General features: G+C 44.1%; 1 protein-coding gene across 1 annotated transcript in view; it reads right to left on the minus strand.

Annotated features, from left to right (window-relative positions):
- Positions 1–23738, minus strand: part of LOC144720767 (uncharacterized) — a 51437-nt gene extending 27699 nt beyond the window's left edge. The window contains exons 1-2 of the mRNA XM_078597792.1: positions 23557–23738; positions 15684–16934 (exon numbers count right to left, since the gene is read on the minus strand). Of these exons, the coding sequence (XP_078453918.1) occupies positions 15684–16933 (1250 nt within the window). The 5' untranslated portion in view covers position 16934; positions 23557–23738. The remainder of the gene's footprint in view (positions 1–15683; positions 16935–23556) is intronic.
- Positions 23739–25570: the final 1832 nt, after the last annotated feature.

Genomic DNA, 25570 nt, shown 5'->3' on the forward strand with positions numbered 1-25570 from the left:
AGTTATATGTAACGGGTTGAGGAGGAAAGACTTTGAAATAGATATGTGTACAGTACACTATGCTTTTAAATTTTATTGTAAAACAGATGGTAACAGTGCCGCAAAGACGCAGGTGGAATCTTGGTCCAAACACAAACAAAGACAAAGATCCCCCCATATAGCCTTAACAGACTTTTGGGGCAAGTGCTGTTAGCGAGTACCTATGAAGGCCGGCACGGCACACGAGGAGGGGGTGGGTGGCCAACACCGCGCCCGGCCGCCTTTGCCTCCCTATTGGCGATGTTTACACATCGCACCAGGTACTCATTTGAAGCTGAGTCGACCTAGGGGAGACCCAGGACCGGTTGAGATAATCGTCACCGGTGTTGGCCGTGAACCCGGGTCTCCAGGTTCGCAGCGCGGCGCGCTAACCGACACACACGTAGAGATTGAGATGAGGTTACCTGTGTTATTATTCACAGTCAATAGTGAGTGGACAAGGTCACCCTGTACGCCCTTCTGAATGGGCCATTTTGATTCGTGTTAAATCTTGATTGCGTTCATTGTTTTACGTTATATATCTGACAATACTCTGCACCATTTTGCCCCGCAGCATTGCGGGAGTGAAAATGAAATGCACCATGGTGCCAGGCTAAATAAGACGCTTCACATTTATAACGTGTAGACTCACATGAACACAATACATGGCTTGATTGTATCATTTATCAAGACTTATGAATCACCGTTTAGTTGCTCCTCCTCTGGACCATTCAAAAACTGATCATGTTTTAATTGGCCACGTTTTTTTCTTACGTCCATAAAAATTGCAAATCAGTTTGCGTGAAGGTACTAGGTGGACTATTAACATTGAAGAATCGTGAGAGGAGGAAGCGGTGGCATGGGGAGGCCTTGATCCAGCTGGCAATTCATGGCTGAAGATAATGAGGATAACATCTCATGAAAACCGAGGAGTGTTGGGCAAACCGTACGTGGCACCCTTCAATAATTCCTTCCATTATATACCCCAAAGTGCTAATAGAAATAACTGCAATGCGGTCAACACTACGATGAAAGGTAACTCTTAAACACTTTACGTGTAGTAATACCATCACCGCCATGTGCAAAAGGCCATCAATGACGTCTAAACGATAATGCAGTTCGGAACACGACAATAACCAAGGGAATCCCAATCGTATCATTGCAGTGACGTCATGGGCTCAAGTGGAATGCGGGATCGTCTCCAAATGCATTATCCTTGACAGCTGTCAACACAACAGAAGGAAAAAAAATCCCACAAGAATCTTGACTTGTTTGGAATGACGGTTTGGAATTACAGCACAGGCTTAACCAGTGCCCTGATAGACTTTTGCCGCCTTTGGCAAAGCTTTAAAACAACATCGCCCGCTCCACGGCGCGCCTCACAATACGCGGCGATGGCATCACTGGACCTTTCTGCACGATGCCACCCGGCCATGCAGATTGTGAGCGGGTGACACTAGCAGCTGCTATTTTATCCCACCATGCCAGGAGTAGGGTCTGTGTCAGACAGATGGACATGGGACCTGACGAGATCGGGCCACAGGTGGGTTGTGGATTGGGGTCACTACTCCACTGCCGACACTTATGTCAGTGGAATCAAAATGTTTAGGCATACAAGGGTTTTTATTTGGCGGACACGTCATAATATTCACAGAGAAAAAAATTGCATTAATGGTTATTTTTTTTGTCTCGGAGCTGTATGAGCCCCTTTGTATTTCGGTGTCAGATAACACTGAAACTTCGGTAACAAAAAAGAGCAAGTTTATTGTTGCCAAACATGGGACAAGGTACAGCATGAAGTATTGTGCTGTTTTACACGCTGACACATATTAAACTGCAATCGATTATTTATAAACGTAAATTAAATATTACAAAGTGTGCTCAAACTAAATATCTGCCCGTTGTCCTGCATTCATCCTCCTTACATACGAGGACACTTGCAGAATATGCTCAGCGCTGAACAGAGCCGATGAGGTCTAAGCTCAGTTGGCATGATACGGACACGGAGATGGAATAGGAGTTGACTACGGGTCACAAGAGAAATTAGCTGGGGTAAAAAGTGTGTGGGTCGTGCACAATGTCATGCCAATGACAGATTAGGGAACAGCTGTGGGTGGCACCTATGTTCTGCTATTTATACTCACCCCTATTCGGTGCAACGCTAAATGGTGCAGCACAAACAAATTTAACGACTGTGAGTAGGGGCCAGTTTTTTCGTGTAGGACTGATGGAGATATAGATCAGGACTGTCGACTGAACGAGGCGAACAATGACACATGTTAAATAGCACTCTGGCCTTGACATCGATGTGCAACAATTCACTACATGGTCATTTAAAATTCAAGTGCTGGATTCTCAGGTTTTTTAAATATTTTGGGCCCATTGCTCAAAGGCATGTGGCTTTTGGGTGGTTTCATACATGAACAAGTATGATAATGTCTTGTTAGTTTCATTGTATTCATGTCGTTATTTCTGATTCGATGCATGGTATGTTTTTGACATTTTTGTAAGAACACTTTTTTTAATGGATTTGTTTTTGTATTATACATGACAAAAACTTAAACGTTCAAAAATATACAAAGAGGACTAAAACATGAATACTCAATTGCATCAGAAAAATGACAAAGCAGGGTGGATTAAATAACACATTATATTCATCAAAATGTATGGTGCCATTAGATTATGCAATGAATGTTCGTAGATTTTATTACATGATGATTCCATGATGCAACAAAGTTCCACTGAAAAAGACACAGACATGCCAATGCACGTACTACTGCAATTGCCCACACGCTGTCCGTGTCAAACAATTCCTCTTCCAATTTTGGAGTGAAGTGCTGTGAATTTAAAACGACTGATTATGTTATTGGGCCATGTCAGTTATTTTGGCTGTCTTTCATGAATTATTGGAACTCTGGGAAATGCAGACCAATGTCCCTGGTGGCTTCCTACCTCTGGTTATTGTTAGAAAGAAATGTATTGTCAAGGTGAATCACTTAACATGATTTATTTTGGCAGGTCTTATAACTTTAACAGGTAGTTTAAACGTTAAAACCATTAAGATGTAAAACAATGTTATGCCACATGACTAACATTGCACGGGGAGGCCTTCATCTATCTAGTAGTTGAGTGATTAAGAACTTAACGTTGTTATTATTATTATTGTTGTATACATTTTCAGGTTTCGGATTAATTGAATTGTCTGTTAAGAAAAGTAAATGGACTTGGGTAGGAACACACGGCAAGAAGGGGTGATGGCCCATGGTCGAGACAGACAATGAAATGGCAGCTAAGGAAGTAAACATGGCTATGAGAATGAACAGCGCAGAGATGGAGTGGTAAGATCAGCTCACGTGCAAGACACAGATGGATTGCTTCAACACGAGATGACAAACGATGGTGATGGAATGCTTTCACCCAGCAGTGGAGAGAGCATGGTGAACGATAATGAAAATTACGTACAAGCATAATAATCCTTGAAATACATATTTAGGTCGAAACATTTTTGAAGCGACATTAACCAAGACTTTAAATAGAACTTCACTGCTTAATTGCACACTCTATTTACTCTGCAGACAGATGTGTATTATCGATTGCAGTATAGTGCATACTCTTGCAAAATACAAGTTGCAACTCATGAAAGTTAAGTTATGGTGCCACCTAGTGGATGGTTGTAAGCAGCTGTAATGCAACACAAGCACCTTGCATGACTGTATACATCTGTCTTGTGCCTCCTGGAGTTACATACCAATCAATACACTCATTAAGGACCTGCATCACATTCAATTAAATCATTCACGTAGGAGAGGCAGAAATAATACAAGACAGGGTGGATTAAGTTGCACATTATTAAAATGTCTGTTGTCATTAGATCATGCAATGCATGTCAATGCATTGCGATGACTTCGGGAGGCAGTCATCCAGCATCATCATGGCTGATTATGATGATGAGATAGGGGACGCTGGTAGATAATTAAAGGTGGACTGCATCAAAATCTGGAGATAAGTCACATGTGGACTGGAGTCTGAACACCCCTTGGCTGAAAGTAAAAATAAAATGATGTATCCACACACAGTACACAGACCTTAATACGATCTGCTGGAATACAATCCAGTACCGTAATTATGATCATACATTATTTTGTACAGCTTACATAAACAAAATGTCATCATTGAAAATACACCAAATTGATGTGGAGTGTATTTTTATTGCTTCCAGTAAAATGTTAACAACTCTGCCTGTTCTGAGTTAAGTCTCTAGTGAGGGTAATGATCTTTGAAGCTGCCATGAAAAAAAAATATGACCCAATGAAAGATAAACCTTCCAGCACAGTTGCGCAGGGAAACTCGCAGCGTATTCCGCGTGCCAGTCAGGATGACCACTACGGCAGGCTGTACAAACCTGTGGATTTATGTGTAAGAACAGACAGGGGCCGAGGTTTGCCAAGCTCTTTCATCACAGGCTCGGTCCAAGTGTGAGGTTTTGGCTGGAAGTACAGCCACATGTGAGCCTCGGTGCCCGTTTTGGAAAACCAAGGCTGCAGTCACAGCGATTAAACAAGCCATCCACAAACGAAATTATTTTAAGGTGGAGCCGTCCAACAGTAAAGTGTTGGTGGGTATGTGATATTCTTTGGGTTTTTCGGTAAAGACACGTAGATAGATCAAATAAGAATAAAAAATAGATATTGTTATTATTTTTATTATTTGATCTATCTACGTGGCTATACCGAAAGAATATGAATTCTTGCAGTCACGAAAGCTTTAAGTCAAGGGGAGATGTGATTTTTACAAGGTGGGAAAAGCGCACCTCCTTTATTGATTGGTCACTTTCAACTTCATGGGATGACGAATCTGGGTCAGGTGTGTTGAAGGACTGAATGACAACTTTACGTGGTACGTTTATGGAAGAGACCAGAGGTACGTTTATGGAAGAGACCAGAGAAACAGTGCTGGCGCAATGCCTAATTGCACAACTGTGCTGCTGCTGCTGCGCTCATCTCTTGCGCACGAGCTTTGCCGCTGGGTTTCTTTTCTTCGACAGACCCAGAAAATTAGATTTACCAAAAGTTGTATTGATGTCGGTTCTCACCGCTCGATGTATGACAAATACTCTCTCGGGATAGCCTTGACGAGCGCTGCTCCTGCTTTCTCCTTCGCCACGTTTCACCTGCCACGTTGGAGGCATCTTTGAGCAGTACTGCCTGAGGCATTTCTCTTATTAAATGTGAACGTGTGTCCTGAAAGCAGACGTTACGTCTCTACAACATTGAGACGTTCTCAATTTTGTTTTACAGTATTTTGTTTTACAATATTGACCCTTCAAATAAGTTAGCTGACAAGTTAGGCATGTGCCAATACTTACTGTTCACTCTCTATTTTATTATTTGTTATATATAGAATAACCTGTCGCTGTCTAATAACTCAGAATATATAATGAGCCAATGTTTCAGGCAATGGCCTTTCAATACTCTATACAGTAATTAATAAAAGGATCGTTTGTAACTGACGAATGAGTATTATTTTTAACCGGGCAGTCAGCAATTAGACAGTATGATGTAACACATATGCGTCTCTAGAATTGTGATTTATAAGGACCTTAATTAAAAAAAATAGTTACGACATCAGTAAGGGTGTTATGAAATGTAGAGCGTAAATTGTGCACCTGTCCAATGGCGTCTGTTTCAATTGACAGCCCTCACCTCTACCCCAATCGAACGCGGTAGTAAGGGGCTGGACTACCCAGCCTCAAAATGCCAAAGTGTGGCTTGCACCGCGTCGTGGAATGCGGCGCGGCGCAGAGCTGTGTGCCACTGGAGTGGAGCGTCCACCAACCCTCGGCGATAGAGGGCCCGTGAACCCGGAGGAGCGCGGTGTCTCGGGTTCCTACGGGCGGGGGCGGGGGGGCTATTTTTGCATCACGATCATCACCGTCTATACCAGTTTCTTTTTGTTGAGATTGTGCGTTTTTTTTTATATTTCCCACAAATGTCTCCAAGTTTGCGATCAAACAGTTAACACATCCGCTTCGTGAAATTTGTGCACGGTAGAAATTGTAAAATTTGTTATTTTACGAGTCGTTACGTATGAGCGGGACCAGCTAAATCGCTCTACGGGCACAGTGATATTTAAAAAATTCCATATTTTCAATGAGAATTCGTGTGCATTTGTGTCATTCCTTCACATAAAGTCCTGGTCACAAAAGCCAAAGTTTGTGGGGAATAATAGCCATTTTCTATACTCTTGAGGCATAAGCAATTAGAAAATAACACTTACTACCCAGGAAAAAAAATAGTGTTACATAGTGAATTATATAAATATTTAAGCTAAAGTGACATCACACGACAGCACTCTTGGCAGGAAATTCGTGGAAGTGACACCACAGACGACAAGGCCACTTTCTGTGACATCACGCTTTCGGATCAATCCGAAAAAAACATTTTTTTGGGATCCTAAACGTTGTATACATGCCCGATTTTCGGATTTTTCAGATTTATCCAAAAATTGGGTCACACGTTTAATTATGGACCTGTCCACAAACCCGTACCTGTCAACCTACACGGTTTATCCCGTATTCTTGTACTGGGAAATTGAGTTTTCAGGTCCATAGGGCGTATAGCCGTTTCAATACGGGCAAAAAAGGTGTGTGTATTTGTTTGTGTTTCTCCCCTGTGATGGGACTTTGTAGGATGAACGTTGAGACTTATAAGGTCTGAATTGGTCTGTAGTAAGGTAGGCACTGATAAGGGGTTCACACGTATACAAATCGTATGTGCAGATTTCGAAATGTTGGCCTTATTCAATGTTAGATGCTCAATTCCCGTGTCTTTATACAGTTAACTATACACATAAGATGTCTACAATTGTTTTTTTTATTTTAACACAGTACGAGGAGGGTGGGTTGCATAGTGGTCGGTATTTGCACCGATACTGTAAGTTTGCTTCAAGGTGGCAATATGTAAAAGGAACGTACTGGAAATCAAATACCTGCACAAGCACGCGTACCACCGTGTGTGGCTGTAGAACCTCATTCTACGGCAGCAAGGGAAGCCCACGGTGTGTTAACGCCATCCCCAATAGTGGAGAATCACCCACAGTCACTCGTGTGTCCCTGGGTGCCTTCGATGTTTGATGTCCCCGTGCTGAGCCAGTGGTGTATCCTTTAGTCGAGGTCACACATCATCTCACTGAAGGCGACAATGATATTGTCATAATTTTTTGTACGAGTATATTCGCCCTCGTCTCTTTTGATATGAATTATAGTGTACATAATTTATGTGTGCGTGTCTTTAACGTTGTCAAAGGCCCGTAAAGTCAAAGGAGTCTGTCACATTTGCAGGCTTTCATTTCGCTTTAACTGACGAAGCGGCTCAGCAGTAGAGAAGCTCACAATCGGAAGGTTGCGAGTTCAAATCCTGGTTCAGGGTTGACTCAGCCCATCCATCCCTCCGGGATCGATCAAATGACAAACCGCTTCGTGGGGAAGTTAACAGTCATTGTCCTGGGTGAAGACGTTTGATTTTTCCACCACTGCCTCAGGGCTGTAAACAAGAGATGAGCACCACCTCAGTGCGCAGTTGAGCAATAAATCCCTTTGACTTTCCTCTTTAGAAGCAATAAGCCTATGATGTCTATTTCCCAGTGTAATTCATGTCTATCACTTACAAGTCAGTATACGTGCATTTGTGCTCCATCTGAAAATGATGGGCTTAGCAGGTGTGTGTCAACCCCTCCTCCCCTCCAACAGGAACATAAGCACGTTGACACTGATGTTATATTTAAACACTTACACTCCATGTTCACAATGCATGATATGTCTTCTAAACGCCCCTAACTGATGTATACTCTTTGTATGTTTCATTGTAAGCTATTAACCCAAGTGTTACATCAAACACTCCTTTTCATATCTAGATTTGAAGCTTTCGTGATTGCAAGGATTCATAGTCTTAGGTTGTTTCGGTAAAGTCACGTAGGTAAAAATAAATAATAAAAATAAAATCATAGAAATAATAGAAATACAATTATAAATCACGACGTTTCGGAGGCAACACAAGTCTCCGTCATCAGGTGGGACCGTTACAGCTAGATTTACCGTCACAGCTAGATTTACTGTAAATCTGGCTGTGACGGTCCACCTGATGACGGAGACTTGTGTTGCCTCCGAAACGTCGTGATTTATAATTGTATTTCAAATATTTATATTATTATTGTTATTTTAATTTTTACCTACGAGACTTTACCGAAAAAACCTAAGAGTATGACTCCTTATCAACCCTTGTCGCTTGGCTCATTTCTTAAATGTCTGTGCTCTATTCTATTCATAGAGCACAGACATTCATAGAGCACAGAGCGAGATGTTGTCTCTGATATGAAGAAGGTTGTGGGTTCGAGCCCGACCTTGGTGCCTGTATGTTTGGAGTTCTCTCTCCTCGTGGTCGCGTGGATTTTTCTCCGGGTCCTCCGTTTTTAAATCCTTTATATTAAGTTCACTTGCTTGCTTGCTTGCGTGCTTACGACCGTGCACATCTTTCGGTCGTTTTTTAACCCACTTCCCGTGATCCAATCGAGCTGACATTTTGCACACAGACTCGTTGTGCGTGACAATTTATTTTCGTAAAATTTTTCCAAAATTTTATACTTTTTAGGAAAAAATAAATTATATTTAATTACCAATTGCTTAATGGTGGCAGGCAATCATCTGACCCATAGGTGGCAGCCATCTCAAGACAGAGGACGAGAGGACTCTAGCCGCTCGTTTCAAAGACCAATGTGGGCTGGGTTGTGGCCCATTGAACACGCATATAAAGGATTTATAGTGAAAAACTTTGTTTTTACGGGTTAATTTGTTTTCCCTCCACTTTTAGAAACATGCGTTCATATTATTTGGCCATTATAAGTTCTCGCATATGGTAAACCACTTTGACGAGCTATCACGTGTGGACAGGTCGCCTCAGAAGTACATCTCAAATAGTTTCGTGGCTTTACGTGGTAATAATAATATGGTTTATAGTTTTCTCAAAAGTCGAAAACACTAATGCAACACATACTATTCACCAGTGTGACATCACACTATGTTTGTATGCATGTTGAACTTATTTCGCACATTACATAGCCAACCGTGCAGTGTTTAAATAAAAAATGTGAGACAAAAAACCCTCAACATGTTTATATCAGTCATAGACTGAATAAATATTAAACACTGACTTTATATAACATGGACCTCACTCCAATTTAAATATATACAGTATATACATGTAAAAATCAGCTCGACCAGGGGATTCAATTGCAAAGTGATTCTTTTACAGCTGAAGTCATGACTGGATGCAGGTTATAAATGGTAGGCTGATGGATTACATTAGATTTTGTTTTTAAATGTAGATACGGAATATAACTATACATATTACATGGAAGAGTTTGTTACGTGTGGACACGGAGGCCAAGATGGATAGAGGTTGGCACAATGCAGGTTAAGTAAAATCCTTGCGAGCCAACAAAGAGGTTTCGAGATTCTCATTGAAAGATTAAAAATAAAGGTCCACTTCTAAAGGGGGCTCTAGAGAATGTGTTTGGCCTACTCTTCCACACTGGCCAGAGATTATGAAGAGGCGGGAGTAGCCATATGTTACACCATCACACGTGACCTGCCGATTGACTCATTGGTGTGCCCATTCATGCCAATTGGTGGACAAACAGGCATTTAAGAAATGTGTCCCATATCTGTTGACTGCCGCACCGCGAGATTGAACTGGTGGTCTCTGAATTGAAAGTCCAGTGTGCTACACATAACACCACAGCAGCATCCTATACTTCAATGCAGTATTTCAAAGTACAACCTTGAAGGAGTCTGAAGTCAGGCCGTCCCAGAAAGTGTCCACATTCCTCATAATGTGGTCAGATGCACGAATGGATGGAATGGTGCATGAGATGAGACGCCCCATTGTTTGAGGGCCGTTTTGTTTTATTACCCTCTCACCAGCTCAATACCACCTCGAGCCCTCCGACCACCATCTAACCCAGCATCCCTCACCAATGCACTGTCCCATGGCACCACTTGCACATAAATCCTGGGCACAATCTGAAGCAACACCCAGCTAAAAGTAACTGTCCTCCACTGCACACATCTGTATAAGCCGACCCTTCCTTATCGCAAATCCCAAAGTAAATATTTCACATTCTGCAACCCCAATCACTGCCTTGGCCTCATGCCCCGCAGCTCTTATGCACTACGTTGAACACGCATACGCGTATACAAATCACTTTTGTGGCAACGTGTTTACATATTCAATGTGTGCTGTCGGGATAATCGAGAAACTAAATAATTAATCGCCATGCAGTCGGGCTCATTTTCCTACGTCAAGTAAACAGTCTTTTTTTTTAGGAAGTGCAGCTGTTGCATTCGGGCTAAATGTGGGGAAGTGATCCATGGACAGGTGCCCTATAAGTCAAGAGATGGCCACAAGTGGCCCGGCAATTTGCTGGCTTCCATCCCCAGGCAGATCTAAAATGTTTCAGAGGTCATTCCAAAAAATAACGTAAATAAGATGGAGATATTTCTCCTTTTCCTTGGTTCTTTCGGTAAAGTCACGTAGAAGGGAAGTAATAAAATAATAAAAATAAAACATAATAAAATGTATTACTTCCCTTCTACGTGACTTTACCGAAAGAACCAAGAAGATGAATCCCTGCAGTCACGAAAGCTTTAAATTAAAATGGAGATATTTGTTTGAATGTGAGCAGTGAGTTGTGAACTATTTGTGTGAGTTTTTGACTGAAACTATCATGCGATCCTGAGACACAACTTGAAATTAAATATCTGACAAAACTGAAAGTCAGTTATAAATAGGATATGAAAATTTACAAAGTCATAATCAGCAGTCACAATCAATCCACTCCTGGATAAAGGTCACACCAAGCCATCTATCACAGGCTCCCTATCTCCCTATGCATGCAACAATCACATATCTTCTGCACACAAACCGATTTCACAGGTCCATCTCCACGGTGGTCATCATCTAGGGTGAATCACCTCCTTTGGCTGCCACTTGGTTGTTAGTCTTGACCACCAGCCATCGTCCCTACTAACAAGTAACAACGTGTCCTGCTCAAGCCCAATACGACAAATTTAAGTCACTATGGTGTATTTAACTTTTGTATTTCCTCTATTCTATGGATGTCTCTTACTGCCTCTCAATATAATTCCAAGCATCCATCTCCCCTTGTTTCTTTGTGCACTTTTCAACTTGTTGTTTCTATTTTCTCTGTCAATGTTGATGTATACTGGAATAAGAAAAATCTTTAGGCACTTTTCTAGGTTGATAGACATAATTAATTTCAGTTTATGAAACCACTCCAAATCTGCTCTTGTCCACTTCTTTATTTACAGCGGTCTTGACTGGGGGGGGGGGGCATCATCCGACAATGGTTGAGAAACACTACTGTAGGCATATGATTCTGTTGCTTAGAGGTAGTCTAAAATTGAGCATCTCCTGATGTAGACTTTTGATGTTAAATATCTGTTTTTTTTCAGTAATTAGTTCTTCTAACATGGTGAATTAGAAACAAGATCATCTTGAGTCTATTTAACAAAACCCATATTGTTAGAGACGTAGAGCCTCTATCCTCAACAATTCAGCACAGGAAGCCATCGCAGGTTGATGTGATAGAAGTTGCACGTTAACATAACCTCACGGCCAAACTGAAATATCACATTTATAATATTTACATATAATGAATAATGTCTGACGTAATATACCTCCAGTAGTTTTTGACTTAACTATCAGAAATCCAGAAACATGCTTGAAATTTAAATATATGACAAACTCAAAGTCAGTTATAAATAGGATAATACTATTTAGAATATTAAGAAAGTCACCATAAGTCACCATAATCTACCGATAGTAGTGAGTAACATCTAGAAAAATTATGCCATAGACTGATATAATCAGAGAATAAATATGAAACATTGACTTTATATAACATGGACCTCACTCCAATTTAAATATATACAGTATATACATGTAAAGTTCAGCTTGACCAGGGGATTTAATTGCAAAGTGATTCTTTTACAGCTGAAGTCATGACTGGATGAGTGCTGTGAGTTCATCACTCAATGTTCCAAGCCATGCCTGGCTTCAGAGCTCTCTGCTAGACACAGCATCTCAAATTGTGTGACAGTAATCAGCGTGCCACCCTTTACACATGGGGGATTGTAAACTTTCCACGATGCTATTCAATCAGCGGGCCACTGTAACTCTTGCAGTACAGCCAAATAACTTTGCTTCAAAGTATGAAATACTTAATTAATAACCAGGCATTTTATTTGTAAACTGTAATATTGCTTGGCTAGCTTTCTGCAGAAATCCAGCATTACGGAGCTGCGTGCAAACGTTACAAACAAAATGTATGTTATATTATGACACTGTGCTTTTCCTTGCCGATTTTTTTTTATTGTTACTACTTGCATACAGGGCTAAACTAGATATGTATTTGAAAACAGCAATTCATACCAGCAGGACAGGTGTGAAATGAAACTTTCATTAAAAATTTGGCAGCGAAATAATTGATGCAAGCCATTTGGAGGCGCTATAAATAAAAGAGGTTCACACGCACCATCACCCACGAGCTGCCTGCTGCTATCCAAGCTTACAGTGCATCAAGACAAAATGTCACGGTAGCTCACCAGCAGGAAAAACGACAGCAGTAGGTCAAAGGGGGGGGATGAATTTACTTTATATAATCAAGAGCTCTATGGCTCACAGAGTTATACCTAATAAATGAAACTGAAAAAAACTGGAGGGGGGTGGGGGGGAGTGTAAGCTTAGCGGCCCCCCAAAAATGACAAGAGTTGATTTTTGTTTACATGGGGAAGCATGGGGCCGACCGGCTTACGTGGCTTTGTGTAACCGGGGCCCACCATTTCTCTGAACGGGCCTACTCACCAGTTGTCGCTTATTGAACGACATCGTTACCAAAGGTCCAAATCTTCACCTCCTTTAACTTAATTGTGATATTTTTTTGTCGAGATTATTAAACCTAGAAACGCCATGTTACGGGTAGGAACAACAGGTTCCACACTGCCCACCAGGGATTATTTGTCTGTCTGTCGTGCATATGGGGGGGGTGGGAGGGGTGGGGCTGGGTGTGGAGGGGCTGGGTGGGGAGGGAGGATGGGGCTGGGTCGGGAGGGGAGGGTGGGGAGGGGCTGGGTGGGGAGGGTGGGGAGGGGCTGGGTGGGGAGGGTGGGAGGGGCTGGGGGGGGGCTGGGTGGGGAGGGGCTGGTCACCCCGTGGTGCCCTTATAAAACTCAACGTTTAACCTACACACTACACTATACACGACACGATCCACTACACTTATACAGGTAGGAACAACAGGTTAGACACTGCCCACCAGGGATTATTTGTCTGTCTGTCGTGCACGAATGCGCTGTCCAACCAAGTTCCTACGTGCCCACTCCGAAGGAACGTTTTAATTTGCGACAAGGACATGGGCTCATTCAGGATTGGCCACCGAGCAGATGGAGTAGTTAAATCAGCTCGTGTGCAGGTGCTACGCGGATGATCACATTGCAGGAACGTGAGATAGGATGACAGCTTCGGTAGGTATTGTCCAACAGTGGATTGATCATGGCTGATGATAGTGATGGTGGTGAAGGGAATGTATTCACTATAATACGTTTCTGTTGTGTTTGTTGTTAACTTTAAAATAAGTGTACACATCACTATGTGAAGCTAGTCATAGTTCATATTGACAATACAAGCAAAAAAAATAACAAATATACTGACGTTACTTGAGTGGAACTGGTAACATGGAATAAAGTGGAGCAAGTCACGATAGCACCCAACATCACATTCAGGGGAGAAACAAAACTCCTCCGGACACTTAGTGTGTGTTACCTGTAAATAAAGGTTCAGATAACCGATCACAGAGGGTTTTGTAGCCAATATGATGAACCATAATATATTTTTTTTCATATATAGGTGAGGACCCGCAACGATTTGGCCAAATTTGTGTTTGTTAAGACCCTCCAACATCTGACACAGATGTTAATGCCTTTATAGGCAGCAGGGATTTCTGTCACAACTCCTTCAGCAGCTTGGCTAATGTTTCAGCTGAGGAACTTGCTGACATAACCAGCATCCCTTCGTGTTCTAATTCACTGAACACGTGTGTGTGTGTGTGACTGTCTGAAAAGCATGTGACAAAACAAAATCTACACAATATATACGCTGCAGCACATATATCAGCAAATAGCTTTAGAGTGGTGTGTTTTGTTACGTGAGAAAAGGTGATATGCACTCACAACTGACTGTTAAACATGAACGAATTTATGGATGTCCATGGTCATTTAATTCAGCTTGCTACTCACCAATTTAATTTGCATGAAGATAATTTAAGAGAACTACAGCATGATACCGTCGGGAAGCAGTGGCACAGTGGTTAACGCACTGCACTATTAACCCAGTGGGTTGAGCTAGATTCCTGGCCACAGCTAATATCAGTGGTGAGTGATATCTGAAGAGGTCCTGGACACTGCCTTCACAAGCGCCCACTGACCAGCATGGTGAAGTATGGTCAAACAACCCCCATGTTCGACACAGCAAGGGGAAAGCTTATTCCAGCAGTGGATTAACAAAAATGGTGGTGATTATGAATAGCTGTAATATGGAATTTTGGATTATTTGGTTTTCATTGTTTTGTTTAATTTAGACTGAATTGTTAAATTAACCCTTGAACTTTGAGCCACGGGTTCACGTCTACTCATGAAACATTATTAAACCAGTCCCATGAAACATTTACATTAACTACACAAACAGTACAGCTTATATGAAAAAATATATAAACAACGCTACCAATGAATACTGCATATCATATCAACCATTATCTTTCCACTGCTGGATGAAGGCTTGCCCATGTCGTTACCATCTTTCATGGTCCTTTGATAACACAATCCATCTCGTTCCCCACACATGCGCTGATTTTATTGTTTCATGTCTTCCTCAATATTCTTTTGAGATGTTCCCTCCTTTAGCTGACATTCCATCGCCGGCCTCGTCATCCCTTTGAGCAGTGTCTCCTGTCCAAGCCCACTTCTCTTAACAGTCAATATGACGTCTCTTACTCGTGTTTGATCTCTGATCCATTTCGTCCTCTTTCTGTCTGTCCGGGAGTACAATTCCAAGTATGAATTTCGCTTTGCATCTTTTGTCAACGTTCATGTTTCCCATCCGTGTCACAGCAGGCAAACATGGACTAATTGAAAATGTTCATTTGGCACAGGGAAATACTGCAGATACCCAAACAGTACATAATGTATGCACCTCATAATGTGAATGTCCTCGAAATGGTTCCGCTCTTTTACCGATGCAGACCTCAATATGCACCGATAAGGCGTTGGCGGTATGTAGTGGTGGGTGTGGTGATGAGTGCAGCAGTGGCGATTGCCTATTTGTGTTTCTCCCTTGTGATGGGACTCTGCATGATGAATGTTGAGATGTTTAAAGGGCACGGTGGTGGGTGGGGGGTGGGGTGGGGGTGTAACCAACAAGATCTGCATTACTCCGTAACAACAAAGCTATGGCACCGACAAGGGGGGGGGACTTTGTTGACAGGTGTCGCTCAGCGCAAGTCGCGGGTCACGAGCCACCGACGGGAGCGACTCTCACCTGACGGACGGCGCCGGCGCGCCGCTGAGCCGGCAGTCGAGCTGCACTCGGCTGCCCTCGGGAACCTCGCGGCTCTTCAGCTTGGTGGTGAAACGCGGCGGCTCCCTCGCGAGCAGCGACGTCGCGGGGTCCACGGACCTCGTCTCGACCGCCTGCGCCGGCGGTGCCGCTCGCTGCTGCTGCTGCTGCGCTGATGCTGCTGCCGCTGCTGCTGCTGCTACCTCGACGCTGTTCTCCAGCTGCTGCTGGTTGGGAAACTCGCGCTGAGCACTCGCCTCTTGATGTTGGTGGTGGTGATGGTGGTGGTCGTTGTGGTTTGAATCTTGCTCCGCGTCTAAATCTTCTTGGCAGCTGGTGAGCTCGGTTGGCTTACGGACATCCTGCTGCTGTTGCTGCTGCTGCTGGATATAGTCACACAATGAGTTCTGGTCCTCCTGCTGCTGTGGCAACACCTCTTGCTGCTGCTGCAGGGCCTGCTGTTGCTGCTGCTGCTGCTGCTGTTGCCGCATTTGAAACAGCTGCTCCTTGGACTGCACGCGGATCCTCTCGACGGGCGCAGGAGCCGTGGGCCCCTGCTTGGGACAATCCATCGCCTGGCAGATGTCCTCCGTCGAGACGTGGCCCCCGCGGCCTGCACGCCTCCCCCGGTTTCGCCCGCCTCTCCGCGGCGGACCCGACTTGAAGAGGGATGAGAGTTCTTCGATCAGCGCCGCCGCGTTGTGCTTCGAGTCCGTCTCGCTGCCCACGGATTTCCCCGCGCCCTGCTTCTGCTGGCCGAAACCGGCGACTTCACCGCCACGAATGGCCGACGGCCGATACGCGCTGCAACTTGTGTCTATTGAGCCGCTTTGATTCTGCTGAGTACGGTTGGGGGACTCGTCGTCGCTCTGCGCAGGCTGGCAGCTGTTGAGTGTTCTCTCGGGTGCTTGGGCTTGATTCTGTTGGAGGACCCTATCCATGTTTTGGAGGTCCTGTCTTTGCGAAGATTCTCTGGGACCCAGCATTGCCTGGCACGCTGCATTTGGTCTGCTCGTGGAGCTGTGCCCATCTCCAGCTGAGGGGCAACCGATGGCCTCCCGGGCGAGGTCAACGCTCTTGTTGAGCTCGTCTTGGCTTAGGAACGCCGACAGGTCTGGAGAGAATTCCTGGTCTCCCATGTGGCCTTGGGCGTCGCTCTGATGCCGTTCCCACTGCTGCTGTGTGCCAGGTGAATGCTCTGGGATTCCTGGGTTTGTGTTTCCTTCTTGCATACTGTCATAAAGGCGAGACAAAAACGCGACAACTTGAAACTCACTTTACCATTATTGTGTTGCATTCAATTGCTCTGACAAAATAGCACCATGCAAACGAGGAAACATGAACAAACACTTTTTTCAGGTAATTTTGATTTTCTTTTACAAATAAATGCCAAGTTTAAACGGAATAAGCACCTTTTACATTTTATGATGTCTTATGAATAGCGATTGTAAATAAACTCATCCATTTTACATCGATTCCATAAACATTTGTTAATTTATTAATTATATTTCTTATTGTGGAAAAATTATCTAAGGAACTATTGACATTGTCAACACCATTTCCTTTATCTCGGCAACACATGCAGCCAGTAGTTACCGCCTACTCAAATGCTGAGTTTGAACTAGATTCGAAGCTTTCGTGACTGCAGGAATTACTCTTTGGTTCTTTCGGTAAAGTCACGTAGAAAATAAAATAAGATAATAATAGAACACGACGTTTCGATTGCAACACAAGCAACCGTCATCAGGTGTGAATGAATGAGAAAACAAACAGTTTAGTTGCGAAAAAGAAAACAAAAGTGAGTGCAAACTTTTGAACGGCTACTGCAGTGAATTTAAAATACGATTAGGCGTTAACCTTTACAAATTCCGTGATTGTATTGAGCTACACCTGGGAAAGAAAATTAGCACATTTTGAAAGAGGATTATTGCTCCTCACCACAGTTGGACGCTGGAAAGGTCACCGATGCACACGCCACGACTGCTGCGCGAATTACAGACAGTGTTCACTTACTCCATCATGAGTGCTCTTTCCGTGTGAACTCATGTGCCAATTATTTGGCTCGCTGGTGCACGTTAGACTCCTCAGAAGTTTTAATAATGCCCTCGCCCGAACAATTCATACTCTGAACACACGTGTCTTGATCTCCAAAACCTGACCAATTGTACAGAAAAAATGTCCCCTTTTAATCTTGAAGACGTATATTCGACCCGTGGCTAAGTGCTGCCGTGGGTTTCACAATTCATAGCGAATAGCTCATTACTTTCATATTCACTCCTGACACATGGACACACAATGTGAACTACTCATAGAAACATGGAACGCCAGTGATGTGGTGTAACGCGCGGTGGGCGAAATCAGGCGTTCCAATGTGGAGGATGATAAGGACAAGGGCTGTGAGAGCCGGCGAGATGCTGACACAAATGAAAAAGGCAAGTCCCATGATTCTGAAATGTTCTTTTGTAAGACTGTGTCAGTGCTCGCCATTGACCAGACGTGTACGCTCCATGCCGCAAAGCGGATCGTTATGTCCACGTACGTGATTTATTGCCATCGTGGCTTTAAGTTGAAAATCCCAAACTTTTTGCTCCAAATCATCTCCTCGGAATAGTGCATGCTGCACGTTTAAGTAACAACATAAATGCACGAAGTGTTGTGTCGTACACGCCTCTAGGTGAGAGGTGGTAGGTAAAAGGTCCAGCCCTGCAATTTTGCGCTCATGCCACTCCTGGCAGAACGGCCTGCACTAGGAGGATATCTAGGGTATTTGGCCTACTTTTTTTCTCCAAACGATCCAGACATCTTGGAAGAGAGATACCCACACTCTACCCCACCACGTGCAACCTGCCCATCTACTAACTGTGGCGTGACCATTGCTCCTGCTGGGTGGACAGAGTTGGGGGGTATTTAAGAAACTTGCCGCATTGTTTCAAACGAACCAACGACCCTCTCGATGTTTATGTCATAGCCCATCTAAAAATGTAGCATGTGCTATTCCTGGCTTCATTGTGGTTTCACTATTGGAGCTTTTGTTAACACGGTTGGCATCTCTGATTAGTCACCATCTCTCTGCACAGCTTGGCTATGTACGGCTTGTCAATGGGTCTGTGCACCTCCGATTCGCACCTCCAATTTAGCACAGCTGTCCACGTACGGTGCTAAAGAAGTTCAACATACATAACAAAGTTGTGAATTCTTATTGAAAAAGTTAAATCGAGTGGCACAATGAAACGAGACTAATATCGCACTGGTTTTAAATCGTCTTATAGTGTCATGCGATAATAAAATCAGGCTGTTTATACTGTTGGATAGCCATGTTAATGCTATTCATGTGTACGCCGAGAAAACTGCAATTCATGACGTTATGCACATTGCACTGTGTTGTCAGCACTGCAGCACGTTCATGTGCAAACTCCCAGTGATATGTTACTCAACTTCTGAGCGAATGCCACAGCAGAATCCTCACCCTTTCTGGCAAATCATGTGCTCATACTCCAGTTACAAAACCACAGCACATTAACGTTTGATGATACAAGGGCAATCCGTTGGCACACACTCGTAGCTTATATTTCAGCAATGCTTGTAAACAAACAAGCATACAAAACTAATTCATAGCACAAAGCATTTCCTCTCGACAAATGTGGTTTTTGGTCATGTGACAAGACTGCGCATGATATTTTCTTAAATTATTATATCTTCATTATCACCCATGATCTATTAATTTCTGGATGAAGGCTGCCACTATGTCATCACCATCTGTAGTGGAGCTGCGATGCAACAATCCATGTAGCTCTTGCACACAAGCTGCTTTCATCACTCCATCTCCACGGTGGATGTACTATGAGTCATGTTCCATCCTTTGGTTGCCACTCTGCTCTTAATTTCGACCACTGGCCATCGTCCCTTTCTGCGATGCGTACTGCTCAAAGCTCACAATGTGATGTGTTTAACTTGTAGATGTTCGAGAATCCTCATGTTCCTCTCGATGCTTCTTTGTGCACTTTTAAAGCTTCATGAATCAATGTTTATTATTATTATCAATATCCATGTTTCTGATGCATATGTCATAACAGGTAATATGCGCTGGTTAATATGCCCTTCTTGAGATATATTAGTATGTTGATTTTCATCATTAAGTATTTTTTTTTCGAAAGCACTCCAACCTTTTATCCTCTTATTTCATTATATTGATCCCGCTCTGCTTCCAATAACTCATTTCGATATACATCGTGTAATGTATATAATACGTGAAAATAAATAATATTACTTCTATTTGTTTCCAGCCTTCGCTCACTCTTCTGTCCGACGAGTTTCTCATCGCTTATAGAAAGTGTTGGAATTAGTTTTTGTATGTATGTTGAACTTCTTTCACACCGAACATAGCCAACCGTGCTAATCGGAGGTGCGGGGACGGACAACAAAATAAACACAAGATACCCTGATGCGTTTTCCAGTTGTGCAGACTTCGCGTGGAACTTTTTTATTCCTCATATTTATCTTGAGCCTTCTTCTTGATGAAGTTCTTCAGATAATTTCCTGTAGTTAATTTCCGTTGGTGGTTGTAGTTATAATGTAACGTCGTGATTTGTTTTATGTTATTTCTAACTACGTGACTTCACCGAAAGAACCAAAGAGTATAGTTATAATGTAGTTCAACTTCAGTGGCTTTGATAATGATACTGTTTATTTCAATTGGTAGTCATGAAAAAAAAACATATTTTATAAATGACATGTTCTAAACCCCATTGGAAACTTGTTTTAACACCTACAATGAGATTGTATGAAGAATGCATCACCATACAAGTGACAATGAGAGTGAAACAAGAAGACACACTTTCGCTGAAGTTATTCACAGCGAAAGTAGAATAGATTTTCATAATATTGGATTTGAGTGATAACGACACAAACATAAGTAGATAAAATGTGAATCATCGAACATTGTACGTCCTTAAGGAACATTAAAACACGTGTTGTTTATTGTACAAAACGTTAAGTTTGTTGTAAAATGCAATGAGTTATACTATGAGATATTGGTGGCAGCAGTGGTGCATTGTGTAGTGCACTGCGCTGTTCACCCGGCAACCTGAGATTCATTCACAGCAACGGCTAACATTCAATATCCAAACGCGTACTGAGTCACCACTTCGCCAACCTGCACTCGCTAGCATGGTGAAGTATGGTTAAGCAACATCCATGACCAACACAGTGTGGGGATGCTTTCATCTAACGTTGGATTGATAAAGGGCTGAACATTATTAAAGTATTATATACAGGTTTTTTTAATTGCAAATTTACGTGTACTCAGCAGTGTCATTCGACACAATGAGCCACATTTTATAGGCAGTAATTGTCCTAGCATTAAAGATCCCACATACGGCATTGATACAAAAAAATGTTCCATAACATCACACAATCCCATGAGGAAGTATGGAGCATGAGAGAGCTGAGGTCACTTCCTAACCACGCAAACGCTTCTACTCCCCTGCCATCACTGTCATGATCCCAAAATTCCTGGTTACCAAATGCTCTCCATCCTTATCAGTGGGAATTCCTATTTTGTGAAAGCACCTCATTGAAAATTAACCAACACCTATACATAGACGACTCCCTGTGGGAATGTGCAGCTAAGCAAATACTCCATGTACTGTAGCCGGCATGCTGAAATTGTACTGAAAGTTGTGAATTTCAGTTTTTTGGAACCACTGATAATTGGATGTTTGCTCTGCAAAGTGAGTTGCTATATCGGTAGACTAATTCTAGTCCAGGCAGGTTGCCAATACGCTACCCAGGGCTCAGAAATTATCTAACATTAACGTCAGCACACCTGCTATACAGGCAACATGGGCTGCAATCTTGATGAATTAAATGTACCAGATTTAATATTGAACAATTGTTCATAAAAGGTACCCTTCATGAAATAATGTCAGAACCACCTTAAATGAAAAAGGAACACACGCAATAAACATTTAAAAGACAATGGGAGATTAAACTAATTCACGTTATTTGTTTTGGCAGAATGTAGGTGTGTCATTCACGGACTGCAAGTTGTATTGCTGCTTATCCTACATGTGTACGTAACATTTTCATACAAATATATGTCCACGTGTTTTATTTTCAGATGTGCTTTAACCACTTACATTAACGTGAACATTTTAAAATAGACTTCCAATGCACACTGTTATAAATACACTATTGTAAATTGACGTATATATATAATTAGCCACTTTCATGCCACGATTGACATGGCGTGAACCCAACTTGATGTGAACTTTTTGAAACGGCAGCAGAAGACGCGCGCAATAATGTTTAGACACCGCTGGGGGCAACAGAAAATTACGCAACAAAGGAGAAAACGGTGCAGAGCAATGTCAGCCGATTTATCCCCCCCACACCACCACCCCCACCACCACCACGATTCTTTTTGAAACACAAAACCTTGGTGCGAGGGACTTGTTTGTCAGAAAAATATCCCAAAATACTTGGTGACACGAGGAACTAAGCTAAATCAGCCACTCTGGCCTCCCGCCCGCCGGCGGTATATTCTTGCTCCACGGCGGGCCTAAAACATTCTAAATTTACCTGAAGAGACGTAGGGGACATCTCCTCATGACATTTGTTTACTCTTACACGAACAACTTGTTGAGGGCTTATTCAAAAAGGGTACGTTTACGCACGCCTGCTTGTGTCACTTTAAGTTCAAGAAGGGCAGAAAATGCCTACGGTGCAGTCTTCACCGCCCCCCCTCCTCTCCCCTTTGGCGTCAGCTGTCGTGTGCATTACTCTGCTGCAGGTCGTCGGCTATATTTAGCAACCCCCCCCCCCACCGATATCGCTTTACTTCTAGAACTCCAGAACCACCAGAAGAAGGCAGCGATCGAGCGTTGCGTTGCCGCGCGGTAAAAAAAAAAACCCCGTTCTCGAACTCGCTGAAAGTGACAGCTCCAAGGCACGCGCGCGCCACTTCATCCGCGGAAGCGGGAGGAGGAGATGGTGGTGGTGGTGGCGGGGAGGGAGAGATAGCAGGCGGCGTGGTGGACCCTCGGCGGCGATAGGGGAGGGATGTTTGCGCGAGCCACGGGAGCACAAGTCGGTGGGTGGGTGGGGGGTGGTGGTGGTGGTTGAGGGAAATGCCGCACGTGCCTCTGGAGTAGTAGCTCCACGCGTGCCGATTCCAGGCCACCGGATAAAAATATAGCCGCTAAACAGCGCGCCGTGTGGCCTTTTCTAATGAACAGTTGCAAAGAGACAGCCGACAAAATTAAGAAAAAATGTCATTTATGTAATGACTCAGTAAAAATTATTTCACATTGACACCATACAATGCATTATTATGAGTTGCAACCTACTGTCATTGCTGTGATTTACATTTTCTATAGAGCTGTATATTAATTGAAGATGATATTCCTGTAGTGTTGCGCGGAACACTTTAATATTTTGCAACTTTATTTTAACGAACACCTCTAATTAATGTGAATACTTTAACAAAAAAAAAATCTGCATTATAATTGGCAAAGTAACTCAACACTGTTAAAATTAATGCCAAGACAAACGATTCAAAATGCACACAACTAAGTCATGTATATGTGAACCATCTTCAGGAGCTGGAGGCGAGGCTCTGCTGCTGATACGGTGACAAAGTTAAATGCCATGAGTAGAAAGTGCCAAACAAAACTTCATGTCCACATAAAATACGATTGACTGATACAAACATTTTCAGTGAAATGTACTTCTCTTTCCTTTCAAATGAAAGGAAATAGAATGTAAACCACAGACCGACTGATGCACCATATACATCCCAAACATTGCACCACGGACATAAGGCATCCCAAAGAAGAGAATCAGCCAAACGGTTTACCTGATGTCGTCTCAGTATTGCCAAGTGGTGGATCAACGTCCTGCACCCTTGTGGATCCAGCTGTCCGACTGCTCGTCAAACAAAAACTTGACGGTTACCGAAGCGTCAACTTTACCTCTGTGAGGCTTCGACACCTTCAGATCAGCCTTGCGCACAATCGTGGCCAGCGCTCATGAATGCTGGCGAGCTGGAGGCTTAGGCTCTGCCGCCGATGCCGTGACTTCGCGTCACTCCACTAACGGCCGCGGTTATTTTGGGAAGGTGCTTATGGCTGTAGTCCACGGGGTACGGAGGTCTACTACCATCTCATTGGCCGAAGCTGTGGGGGTAAGAACGGCAGCTGGTGTCACCGGCAGAGGCGCCCACATCAGAGGAATCGTTTACAAAACGGCACACACACACATCGAGAATTGTCTCTTGTTTTGAACAAAGTGAATCACCCACTATATCAACCGAAACTATTAAAGAAAGTCGCGATTTGCTCTTTTGATGTATTCGATGGGATGTTGAACATCGTTGACATTGATCCATAGATTTCCGAGTGCACTGCATGATGGAACTCAGAGCAGTTTGAGCGGCGCGTTGTTGGCATGTTGATGTTCAAGTCAGTCGTAAAAATCCAAAGCAATCGATGAGGAGGAGCTTCATTCGTCAGAATTTGACTTAACACATTTACATGTTATCGTTGTAAACGTCACAATTTGACCGTTTCAAGTGCAATTACCATTGATCATAATGCTTCTTATCTGTACATATATAGGGGTGTTACGGAGGAGCTGTACGTGTAGGGGTGTTAGAGAGAGAGCCGTTATGCATGGCAGCTTATGGGAAACAAACACAGTGGGCGGGGCTACGTGAGTGCACGGGGGGGGGGGGTGCTCTCAACGACGTCCGCACCAGGCAGCCCGGGGCCCCACCCCTCAGCGGGGGTGGAGTATAAAGGGGGATGTGTCAGAGGGCTCGGGGCAGAATGTTTAAGTAAACTCTTGAAGACCGAAGACTGCCTAGCTAGAGCCCTGGACTCCCCTGGGACGCCGCCCTTGTCAGGGCCGCGCAGGACCGAGCCAGCGGCGTGGTCCCGTGAACCAGAGCCAGGACTCTGGGACTCCGGGTACCGTAGCCCGACTGACCAGTGTCGGGCCAGACAGCCTCCCCTAGCCCAGTAATTGGAGGATTAGGTGGCAGGCTAGGGGTAGCTAGCCGTGTGTTCCCAGCTATCCGGGTGAGGGGGCCGATACCCCCTCCAGTACTGTATGTCCCCAGTGACTGTTGTGAAATAAATACGTGTGCCTCTACTCGGGTGTCCACGCGTCCTCAACGGTACTACATCTGGTGACAGAAGTGAACAACAACGAACATGGACACGCGCCGAACAGCTCGGGCCAGGGTGCAGGAGGCGGAGGACACCGCGGGAAGTGCGGTGCCAGAGACGGCTGATGGAGGCAACGAGCAGCCGGGGCCGAATGCATCCTTACCGGGGCATCGGAAGGGGAGTCGCCATCCGACGGACTTCGGCTGGCGCACGCGAGGCTGGCGGAGCTGCTGTAAGCTGCTGCCGCCACACTCGAGAGCATCACTCGGCTGGGGGCTGCTGGACCTCCGCGGGGCGAGGACGGCCGACGACCGTTGCGCCTTCCCGCCATTTCTACTGACTACAACTTTGAATCTCCTGCCATCGCCGCAGCAGCTGCCGAGGGCGTGGCCAGCCTCAACCTGGGGTCCGACATCGGCCTCGCAGGGGCTGCCGCGTCACCACCAACGGACGGAGCGTCACCATCAGCGCGACAGGCAATTCCATCTGTCGTTCGTGCCGACGCTCAGCCGAGTTGCGGGGACAGCAAAGCGCGGGCCTCCACGGCGATCGCTGCGCTACACCAAAGGCTGCCCCCGCTGAAAGAGTTTGTAGCTGAGGAGGGCGACTGGGGGGGGTTCCAGCGGCGCTTCCTCGCGCACCAAGAAATGGCGGGGTGGTCGGACGCCGAAGCCCTCTGCGCGCTGCCGGCGCTCCTCGACG

This window comes from Lampetra planeri, chromosome 9 (genome assembly GCF_965212315.1).
Source record: "Lampetra planeri chromosome 9, kcLamPlan1.2.h2, whole genome shotgun sequence".
NCBI lineage: Eukaryota > Metazoa > Chordata > Hyperoartia > Petromyzontiformes > Petromyzontidae > Lampetra > Lampetra planeri.